The 11,843-nt window shown below is 33.2% G+C and overlaps 2 protein-coding genes across 2 annotated transcripts; both read right to left on the bottom strand.

The window, feature by feature from the left end:
- Positions 1-1,137: 1,137 nt before the first annotated feature.
- LOC134709905 (furin-like protease kpc-1) lies at positions 1,138-2,928 on the bottom strand. The gene is made up of 4 exons (XM_063570031.1): positions 2,905-2,928; positions 2,201-2,401; positions 1,501-1,612; positions 1,138-1,247 (listed from the first exon to the last, which is right to left on the bottom strand). The coding sequence occupies exons 1-4, from the start codon at positions 2,926-2,928 to the stop codon at positions 1,237-1,239; spliced, it is 348 nt and encodes a 115-aa protein (XP_063426101.1). The 3' UTR covers positions 1,138-1,236.
- A 2,868-nt stretch (positions 2,929-5,796) lies between these two features.
- Positions 5,797-9,905, bottom strand: LOC134709904 (furin-like). Its single transcript, XM_063570030.1, has 6 exons — positions 9,738-9,905; positions 8,693-8,812; positions 8,156-8,236; positions 7,715-7,843; positions 6,994-7,061; positions 5,797-5,905 (listed from the first exon to the last, which is right to left on the bottom strand). Exons 1-6 carry the CDS (start codon positions 9,903-9,905, stop codon positions 5,797-5,799), a joined length of 675 nt encoding a protein of 224 aa, XP_063426100.1.
- Positions 9,906-11,843: the final 1,938 nt, after the last annotated feature.

Raw genomic sequence — 11,843 nt, 5'->3', positions numbered from 1 at the left:
TATAGAACAAGATTTAATCAACCATTTTCTACATTTGAAAATGCCTGTACCAAGTCAGGAATATTGCAATTCTTGTCCATTCGTTTTTGATGCGTTTTGTTATTTGATTTTGCCATGTGATTATAGACTTTCCGAAATTGATTTTCCTCTAAGTTTGTTTTTTTAGTTTTTCCGAAGATTCTCCATTTTCTGCATTCAAGCCAATAGGACATTTGTACTTCGTTCTATGCTTTACCTTTGGATATCACGTTCGCACGCGAAATCCAGGAAATAACAATGAACTTACAGTAAATAAATACATTGTTAATGCTTAAAATTGCATGTTCGTTTTCGTTAAGTTCCATCTTACTTTGGTACAATTTCTTAGTTATTACGAACATAAACATGAAATCTAGTAAACTCTATCATTTATAGAGTTCACAAAATCAAAAGATTAAAGATATATCAATGAACACGTTATTCAAAATTATAGGTAACAAACAATAATAGACTATACGTTGACCCATAGTTGTTGATTCCTGTGTCATTCGGTCTCTTGACTTGTGGAGAATTGTCTCATTGGCAAGCATACCACATCTTCTTTTTTATGTATAGTATAAGTTAATGTACGGTACTGGTATAAATAATTGTTACGGGGCAAGCTGAGACTGCCACCGGGTGTTGAATTTTCTCGTTGTGTTGAAGATCTATAGGTGGACTTGGGATGTTTTTGGCTCTGTGGTTTGGGTATTGCCTCTTTGAAACATTCCTTGTTACCATTCTGTATTCTATAATTATTTTCTCTTCTTATTCTAAATTTGAGTTGATGTTGGGTACTGATAACTTGTAGGTTCATTTTTCGTCTTATAAGATACTATTGATTTGCAAGCTCCTGTGCTAGATGTACTTTTCAAATCACAAAAATGTGTTTGAAAAGTTAAGATAATGAAGATAACTATGTAAATAATTTAAAATAACTAGAATACATGGTGAAGGTTTTTTTCTCATTGTTGAGGGTTTCAAGGTTGACATAAGACATAAGAATTCAAGAAAAGAAATAAGGGGGTGTTTGTTATGTCGACTGAAGCAATGCATCAATAGTTATCTTTACAATTCTTTGTTTTCTTCTGCAACCGTCTTATATATCATTAAACCTGCCTTCTTTTCCAGCACCATTTGTCTGCCAACCATCATAAGTATCTGTTAAATTGGTTCGTGATGATGAATATACAATTAAATGCTGTACATCTCTCCAAGTCAAATCTCGACTACAAAAGACAGATCAATTACATCATAGTATCACCTTAACTTGTTTGTTTTAAGGTTTTTTGTTTGTTAAGGAATAGAAGCTGTACTTTCTATAATTGCTTTCCTATTAGTTCCAGCGTCCTTTGTAGACGGAAGGTGGGTTTTGCGAACAAAATTGTAATCCTGGTTTATTTGATGAGTTTATCCTTGGCCAAAAATTAAGAGCGACAAAATCGGTAATTTTATAAACAATGTTCAATTATAAAAGTTTACTTTCATACTTGGCCTGCAGAGCTAAAGCTATGATTCCAGCAACTATTGGCGTTGAATATGAAGTCCCTTCGATACCATCATCTGAACATCTACTTAATGTTGAAGTTGTCATCTGAAAAATTAGATAGAGTTATATTTAGGAGAGTTTTTACAGACAACAGTAGTGTAGCAAAACGTCATGGTTAATCATACCTTTTATTTCTAAAATTGAGAATGGAAATGGGGAATGTGTCAAAGAGACAACAACCCGACCATAGAACAGACAACAGCAGAAGATCACCAACAGGTCTTCAATGAAGCGAGAAATTCACGCACCCGTAGGTGTCCTCCAGCTGGCCCCTAAACATATGTATACGAGTTCAGTGATAATGAACGCCATACTTAACTCCAAATTGTACACAAGAAACTAAAATAAGATATACTAAAGACTAATAAAGGCCAGAGGCTCCTTTTTGTTGTCATTTCGATTTTGTTGTTTTAAGGATAAGCAGCATTACTAAAGCATATTATTTCAATTGTTATTTTCTACACTTGATGTATTTTTTAATATTTAGCATTCAATCATGAACTTTAGATTGTAAAATGTTCTGGACACATGTTTCATTGCCTATCTGGATTTTTTTAATTGTTCAACTTTAATGTTTTTCGAAGAATGACTACTTCTGCGGTCATTATTCTTAATGATAATTATCCTAATTACCAAGTAAGAATCGGTGATACCACCATATACTGTCGCAAGTGAAGCAGCACACACTTCTGCGTAGTCGGCCTCTTTTCCAATTCCAAGAGCAGTAACTCCTATTGTGTATATACTGTTAGTGAACCCGTCAGCATTGCAATTATCATTCGTTCCCCCATTTCCTGCAGACCAGGTGTAGATAATGCCTTTTCCAGATCTCCCCTGTATATATTGGTTAATATTTTATTATGAATTATGGTAGAAATTATATTTTTATTACACATGTATCGTAAAAACGGTTAAGCAATTATTCGATCAATCTCAGATTGTTTTTTTTAAATGGGATAGGTACGTGTTGACCTATTTGATGTGTGACTTATTGTGTATTCTACTTGCATACCTCATATACATTGTATACTCTAATTATTATCACTGTAAAGTTAAGTTTATATATGAATTTGCTAATTGTTTGAAACTTATTGAATATGTTTTATTTTGATTTTCCTAAATTATACTATATCACCAAATGCATACTTAAATGAATAGCACGACATATGACTCATATAAACAACTTGGTGGGTTTCATGTAGCTCGGTTCTGAGTTAACTTTGTTGTGTTTTCACTACAAAAGGAAATGCATGTACCAAGTCAAAAATGTGACATTTGTTATCCATTCGTTTGATGTGTTTGATGTGTTTGACCTTTTTATTTTGCCATTTGCTTACGGACTGTCCTATTCGAATTTTCATCGGAGCTTGTTTTATTTTTGTTGTTTAACTTTTTAAACAGTCATTTCACAATGCATAAAAAAAAATAAGTTCAATAATTAAATTTTTAACCTTTTTAGCATTATGTGCTATGGTTAAAGATGTTAGAAAATCCATACTTTCAAAGTCAGTTAATTCCTCTGGTCCCCAACTACAGGTGTAAATGTCGACGTCACTTTTATAATGTGAGAGTGCCTGTGCCTGCTCGAAATCTGTGACAGCAAAATCTCCAATCAGCCGGACACCTGACAGTGTATACAGATAAAAGGAAAAGATAAACATACATATGTTTGTCTGTTAAAGAGTTTTATTGGTATCTTATACACAGGCTAAGTTTCTTTTTTCTCATTTTCGAAGGATTCGATTACATTAACATCATTTGATGCGTTGTTTTATTTTAATGTCGTATTTACAATAACTATTTCTGTAATTTATTCTTACATACTTTTGATTTTTTAACCCTGTCTGCGCTCATTGCCTATGTAAAATTTAAAATTGTTTATAATCCAGGTACTTTTGATAACTATTGTATGCACATTGAACGACAAATTTATGTGACGTATATAATTTTTCTGACGTCAGACACTCAAATCAATCCATGTGTTCGTAGATAGTAGATGGTGTTGTGTCCTGTTAAATTGTTATACGATGATGACTGATGTTCCCATATTTTGACTATTTTATTGATTGTGACTGTTTATTTAACGCATCATGTAAATGTAACGGAATTTGATGAGACTGTTATTAAAGTGAGAGGGTTAGCGCTATAGAACAGGTTTAATCCACCATTTTCTACATTTGAAAATGCCTGTACCAAGTCAGGAATATGACAGTTCTTGTCCATTCGTTTTTGATGCGTTTTGTTTTTTGATTTTGCCATGTGATTATGGACTTTCCAAATTGATTTTCCTCTGAGTTCAGTATTTTTGTGATTTTACTTTTTAATGAAAAATAATTAAGCATGTATTCTTCTTTTTGTGGTTTAAAGTTTCTTAAGATAAGTAAGTTGCTGAAAATATATAATATACAGATATAAACAATACCAAATTTTCACATTATTTTTTTCAAAATGGTTACAAAGCTTCAAATTTGCAATTTCCGTAATGAAAAATGCACGAAAAAAATAAAACTACCCAGAAGACTTCGGTTTTGTACATTCCATAAGCAGAAGGTTATATAATTTAGTCAAATACAAATTTAAATCCCATTAAAGTATCATATTTTACATAAATATCAAGAAAAACAACCAATAACTTACACAAAAAATACTAATTTTTGCAAGAGTTATCTCCCCTTTCAATGTTAATTTCCATAGGAAATCAAAAATACTGATTTTTGAGTTTTCCTCAAGTTAGATTTTATGGGACTTTTTTCTGTGAATATAAAGGGCATAATGCTATAGATTAGAACTATACCATTTTCTGTAGCAATTATTTTGAGGTTAAATCTTAATTTGACTGGACTATACTGCACTAATAAACTATGTTTCTATTGTTGAAGACCGTGTGTTGGCCTGTAAGCTTATGTTGTTCAAATGTGTGCATGGTTTGTTGTCTTAAATCAGTATTTGTAATTAGGAAATAATTGTATTGTATGTTGAGCTTCGACGGCATCAATTATTGAATTGATGATAGCAGATTAAGTTTACTGCCTCACTCAAATTAAACATTTAAAATTTGTCAAACGCCGCCTGCACTTGCGCGTATATTTTCAAAGCATCAATTGTGAATTGGTGCCCTGAAAATGTGTGACGTTATCAAATCAAAATGAACGTTACAAAGTGAAGTTGCATTAGAATTATTGATTTATGAAGGCATGGTCTATTTTGCAATATTGAATATTCATTCGCTAATATTAAGTTTTAATGTATAATTATATGCTTCTAACATGTTGCAACATATGTTATTATAAATGTCCGTAAGTGTGGCATATTTTGCAATATTGATGTATAAATTAACAAAAAGAAATGGTGTATACGCCATACCTACACGTATCAAGGATGCATTATATGCCATAATTGCATACATACAAACTTATCGACCAATGATGCATTACCCACCACGCCTTCATTCACCAAACATTACCAATCATTGTAATGCAATTTGAATGTAACAATTTTTTTCATTGGCTAAAAGTTGCCGTCAAATCCATAGTTGACCAGGCGTAACTAAGGAGGGACTCGCCATTTTGAATTAAAGAATCAACAAATGTTCGATTACTACTATATACTCGAAAATAAAACAACACCTACCTCGAATTGCCACTTTAATGTACTGTTATCCGAATTTGAAGCGTACAGAAAACGTAATAACCACGTAATAACCTCCGGTTTGTGAGTTTTCATTGTACGACGTCACGTTTAGCCATGACGTCTTTGTGCCAAAATCATTCATGAAGTTTCGCGGAATTTTTTTTATTTGACAAATTTAGACATTTGTTCAAGTTTAATCGTAATTTTTATTTTTGTAATGCATTAGAATCGGAATAACAGTACTGTAGTTGAAGAGTTGCCACCGTCAATTTTGATTTGACGGTCTCAAATCTCCGTTTTACTGTCTCCGCTACGCGTCGCCAGTAAAACTGCATTTGCGACCGTCAAATCTACAATTGACGGTGGCAACTCTTCAACTACAGTACTGTTATTCCTTAAATGATTCGTCATATATCATGCCAACTTATAACTATAGTATAAATACCAACCAATGATTCATTAAATGCCACGCCTACATACATGGATAAGTACTAACCAATGATGCATTATACACCACGCCTTCATTCACCAAACATTACCAATCAATGATTCGTCATATATCATGCCAACTTAAAACTATAGTATAAATACCAACACGCCTACATACATGGATACGTACCAACCAATGATGCATTATATGCCACGCCTACCACACATACTCCATTGTCTCTCTCAGCAGCGATCAAACCTGCAATTTGTGTACCATGGCTGAAAAACAATACATGTTTTAGAATACAGGGTTTTAACTTTTAATTATCATTTGACGTAACACGTGTAAGGTTATTATGTCAAATCTTCTTCATTTTTACTTTTTGTTTATACCCTAATACAAACATTATTTGTAACTGATGACATTGTTGTATCCCTGTTGTACCCTAACAGAACACCTGCGGTTATTCCCGGTCTTGATTGGGTTAATATATGACTTTTTCAACTTTTGTTTAGTTGTAATCTTGTTAAGACCTCTGTCTATGTTTTCGTAGTTTATTGTTGCTTTTGTAATGGTGCGAACTTTTCGTCGACCTATGTTTTCGTAGTTTATTGTTGCTTTTGTAATGGTGCGAACTTTTCGTCGACCTATGTTTTCGTAGTTTATTGTTGCTTTTGTAATGGTGCGAACTTTTCGTCGACCTACTGTGAAAGTACTTTAATTCGTGGGTATCAATTTTCGTGGTTTGAGCAATATTCACATGTTCGTGGGTTTTTAAATTCGTGGATTTTAGTTTTCTAAAAAAAACAATTGAAAAATTAAAGCCCTTAAGAAACAAAGGTTACAAATAGTCTGGATTTAGGAAATTGAAATGTAAACATTGACCTGTGTAAATCGTAATGATAACACTAATTAACCAATGATAAAGTGATCAACAGATTAAAGACTATCAAAGGTGTTAATTATGCCATACACATGTCACCTAAAAAACAGTAACAAAAACAAATAATGGATCTTTCCATGTCTTGATTAAATGGACAATGGTTGTTTTATTTCGTTGGACACTTAAATTCGTGGATAAAGTCATCCACGAAATCCACGAAAATTGGTACCCCACGAATAAAAGTACTTTCACAGTATGTGTTCGTAGTATATTGTAGCTTTTGTAATGGTGCGAACTTTTCGTCGACCTATGTTTTCGGATTACCCCTTGTTTTTTTCGTTAACCTTTTATGTGATTTCAATAAATAACTTGTTATGTCATATATACAGAATAATACAACAAAGAACATGATTTTGATTCCAGATTATAAAATATAAATAGCCTTTCAGCTGACTGCTATAGTTAAGGATCTCAATTAGTTACCTGTCGGAAGAGAATGTAGGAAAAGGATTTGAATCAGAGGAAATATAGTCATAGTCATTTACTGTATCCTACAAGAAAGGAAGTATTTTGATTATTTTTGCTGTGTTAAGTGTAAAACGTTTCAATAAAACTGCAACTCAAGCCTAATAATTGAAATATGAAAAAAATATTATATGAATTGAGTGGTCTGTTAATACTAATAGTTATTTCTTTATAATGTAAGATTAAAACTATAGCAAAAAAGATCTGAAAGTCTAAATTGAAAACACCGTTCAAACCTATGATTGCGTTGGATAAGAACAGCATTTTTTTATTCATTTGCATGTAACAAATTTCTTGACAGAGGGTCTAAATACGTCACTATCAACAGTTTCAAAAAGACCCAAAAAGTGAAGAATATAATTATTTAACATGGATCTTAATTAACTATATATATACATAAAGCTTGTATGATAATATTGAGCTATGTTCCCTTCACAAGAAGATTAATCTAACATCAGGCTGATAAAAATAACGTAAGTAAAAACGTATTAAATTCGTCCACTGATCAAAATTTGTCAACAAACCATCTCGTGACATTCCCATGGTAACCAACTGTGCTCCTCGTCTTATCGACTTGTTGTTTTATTCATATTCATATAATGTTGCTATGCCATCTAATCAATATGTACATATTAATTTCTATCCAGTAAGGTACTACAGTAATATGGTTAATAAATACCACGTTATTTCTTAAATCTGGGTGATTTGTTTGTATTCCATCGTCCACTATTGCTATTACTACGTCGTTCCCGGTATAACCCGCTTCCCATGCCTTGTGAACGTTCATTGATGGATATATTTGTCCATTCTACAACAATCAATATATTCCTTTATATTAATATCAGACAGTTATAATGGTTTATTTTTTACTTTGAAATGAAGTTTAAATTTCTTTCGTTTGTTGGTATTCAGATTATATATGCCGTCACAAAATTGTTTTGCAATTTTTGAGTAACGACATTAAAATGAATTGTGGTCCGTAAAAATAAAAAGTTAAAGCTAAAATAATTATTTATTTGTCTTAAACTTCTTAAAACAATAAACAGTTAAACTTAATTTGAATTTTACATCAGAAATGTATAAAAATGAAAATATTTAGTTAAACTTAGTAATATATTACCAAGTGCCACTGCTTCTCCCATCCCTCGTCTAAAGTCTTCTTGTAGAAATGACGTCTGATTTGAGGACCGACATATCCAATCTACAAAATGTTATGTAGAGTATTTACTTAATATATGTCCTTTATATCAGGAAATTTATTCGTTATTAGTTTTGAGTTATTCTTCACCTTCTTATTTTCTCTCGAAAAGTTTATTAATGTAAACAACATTTACAGCTGTGAAACAAGTCCTTATCCATACTGTGAAGTGTGCTTATATCGTTTGAGAGAGAAAACATGTGTTCTGAAATAATAGATTTATAGTTACAGCTTATGTCGGAAAGAGTGGATTTAAACTGAAGTTAAATGTCATAACCGCCCTCAAACTTTATGATATTATATTCGGACTGAAACTGGAGTAAAAGGCCTTGGACTTGCGTAGTAACTGCCCTTAAAGAAACTTTATGATATTATAACCAATCAAATTGGAACAGTAACTCTGTAAAATGATCGTCAAATTGAGGATTCCACTAGCCTTTAAGTGACATATATACTTACGCTGGAATCTGTTTGAAGAGCTCTGATAGTAGTAGCAGCAGATCTAGACGTGCTTGGTAAGTGTCCACCATCATTGTCTTTAAGTTTAAATTTATAGAATGTTCGTTCTCCTATTGATAGCTACAAAATATCGATGGGTGTCAAAGAAACTGTGGTTGTCTTTCCTTTTACAGTATAACTGTCAAGCTTAAGACTTAAGGTTTATTTCTGACCGATTTATAAGATTAAAATTGTCAGTATGGCTTTTTTCTTCAAATTTACACAATAATCTAAAGTAAAGAAAAAAAACTTTATTTTTGTTCTATTTTAATGCCCATCGAACGCAAAACTGGGATTTTTGCAGTGATCTGAATAGCACTGCGCCCTTGTCAAACTTAATATCTAGAATTGAAAAATAGTTTGGATTTTATTTAATTTTTAAAATTCAAAAAAAAACAATCAACACCAATTGCAACCTGCGTGTAAAAAGATAACGAATTTAAGAGATATTGAATATTATTTTGTTTTCCTTTTTACTAAACAATAATGTAGAGTATAGAAAATGATTTCTTTTTTGTGCTATTTCTATGCCAACACTATCGCAAAACTGCGATTGTTTGCTGTGTGCTGAATTTATTTATATACAACATTGCACCCTAATCAAACTTAATATCTAGAACTTAATATATATTTTTGAACTTTATTCAATTCTTAATTCTAAAAAAACAAAAAACATTCAACACCAATTGCATCTTGCATGTAAAAATATAACGAATAAGGTATATTGAATAGGATTTCGTTTTTTTTTTCATTTTTACGAAACAACTAAAAGGAGAATTGGAATACACCAAAAGAGGAATATTTGATAATAGATAGGAACACAAAAAAAACGATGTTAGTGAAAAGGAACTCTTATTACTGAACTTTGGCAGATGGTATAACCACGACATGACAAAATATGAAACTAGTCAATATGATCATGAGAAAGCAACCTTCAACACCCACTCTCCTTATCTTTATATGTATACCTTAAAGACTTTTCGTGTAATATGATAAAGAAGCTTACTTTATCTACGAATTCTAAATTATGAAACCTTTCCGAAACTGCACCAGTATCATCTCCGTCAGACAACTCTATCACTATTTCATCAATCGTTTCTGTCAATCCTAATGTGTTAAATGGATTAAAATGTAGAAATAATATCAAAACACTATTTATTATCCAGCTGCACATATTTGGAACCGTCTCGTTTTCGTGTTTGTAAAAACTTTGTAAAATAGTTTGCATATATATTGACTTTATAAGTATTGTTATCATGAATAAATTAGCACCAACTATTCAGTGCCGGGTCGTGGACAGTTCAATGCGAATATTTAAGAGCGAGTATACTTTAAAAATGAATCTAAATATCGGGACCTAAGTACTTCTATTACATCGTTGTTGTTTTTTTTAGATATAAACAGAATGAGAATGCGTCTCTAGAATTCTGGAACGTTTTAACGGTCAGGTATAAACCGGCTTTTTCTGATAATAGTTTTCTTCGTTTACTGTTTTGTCATTTTGTGTTTTTGTTTCCCATTTTGTCATATTGCCTTTTGTTTGTAGCTTACTATACTGTATGGGTTTTGCTTATTGATGAAGCTAAGGCTGATAGCGATTTGAACTAAATGATCAAATTCGATTAAAGTAAATTTCATTATTTTATATTTACGAGCAAAAGAACGCAGACATAGAAATAAAAATAAACTATACGACATCATTGACTATCCTTCTCGGTTTTGTCCGTTATACACTATAGAAGAGGGACGAGAATATACGACATCATTGACTATCCTTCTCGGGTTTGTCCGTGACACACTATAGAAGAGGGATGAGAGTATACGACATCATTGACTATCCTTCTCGGGTTTGTCCGTGAAACACTACAGAAGAGGGACGAGAATATACGACATCATTGACTATCCTTCTCGGTTTTGTCCGTTATACACTATAGAAGAGGGACGAGAATATACGACATCATTGACTATCCTTCTCGGGTTTGTCCGTGACACACTATAGAAGAGGGATGAGAGTATACGACATCATTGACTATCCTTCTCGGGTTTGTCCGTGACACACTATAGAAGAGGGACGAGAATATACGACATCATTGACTATCCTTCTCGGGTTTGTCCGTGACACACTATAGAAGAGGGATGAGAGTATACGACATCATTGACTATCCTTCTCGGGTTTGTCCGTGACACACTATAGAAGAGGGACGAGAATATAAGACATCATTGACTATCCTTCTCGGGTTTGTCCGTGACACACTATAGAAGAGGGACGAGAATATACGACATCATTGACTATCCTTCTCGGGTTTGTCCGTGACACACTATAGAAGAGGGACGAGAATATACGACATCATTGACTATCCTTCTCGGGTTTGTCCGTGACACACTATAGAAGAGGGATGAGAGTATACGACATCATTGACTATCCTTCTCGGGTTTGTCCGTGACACACTATAGAAGAGGGACGAGAATATAAGACATCATTGACTATCCTTCTCGGGTTTGTCCGTGACACACTATAGAAGAGGGATGAGAGTATACGACATCATTGACTATCCTTCTCGGGTTTGTCCGTGACACACTATAGAAGAGGGACGAGAATATACGACATCATTGACTATCCTTCTCGGGTTTGTCCGTGACACACTATAGAAGAGGGATGAGAGTATACGACATCATTGACTATCCTTCTCGGGTTTGTCCGTGACACACTATAGAAGAGGGACGAGAATATAAGACATCATTGACTATCCTTCTCGGGTTTGTCCGTGACACACTATAGAAGAGGGACGAGAATATACGACATCATTGACTATCCTTCTCGGGTTTGTCCGTGACACACTATAGAAGAGGGACGAGAATATACGACATCATTGACTATCCTTCTCGGGTTTGTCCGTGACACACTATAGAAGAGGGACGAGAATATACGACATCATTGACTATCCTTCTCGGGTTTGTCCGTTATACACTATAGAAGAGGGATGAGAGTATACGACATCATTGACTATCCTTCTCGGTTTTGTTCGTGAAACACTATAGAAGGGGGCGTAGGATACCAGAGAACATTAAAACTCATAGATCGAAACAAAATGACAACGCCATGGCCTAAATA

Source organism: Mytilus trossulus, chromosome 3 (assembly GCF_036588685.1).
Source record: "Mytilus trossulus isolate FHL-02 chromosome 3, PNRI_Mtr1.1.1.hap1, whole genome shotgun sequence".
Lineage (NCBI taxonomy): Eukaryota > Metazoa > Mollusca > Bivalvia > Mytilida > Mytilidae > Mytilus > Mytilus trossulus.
This window is presented reverse-complemented; position numbering and strand designations above follow the sequence as displayed.

Coding starts and splice junctions, on each gene's coding strand:
- LOC134709905 (XM_063570031.1), bottom strand. CDS start 2,928: ATGAAAATTCGAATAGGACAGTCC. Junction 2,402..2,904: donor AAATTCGAATAGGACAGTCC/GTAAGCAAATGG, acceptor CAATATATACAG/GGGAGATCTGGAAAAGGCAT. Junction 1,613..2,200: donor GTATCACCGATTCTTACTTG/GTAATTAGGATA, acceptor CTAATTTTTCAG/ATGACAACTTCAACATTAAG.
- LOC134709904 (XM_063570030.1), bottom strand. CDS start 9,905: ATGTGCAGCTGGATAATAAATAGTGTTTTGATATTATTTCTACATTTT. Junction 8,813..9,737: donor ATTTAGAATTCGTAGATAAA/GTAAGCTTCTTT, acceptor GATATTTTGTAG/CTATCAATAGGAGAACGAAC. Junction 7,062..7,714: donor CAGATTTAAGAAATAACGTG/GTATTTATTAAC, acceptor CCTTTCTTGTAG/GATACAGTAAATGACTATGA.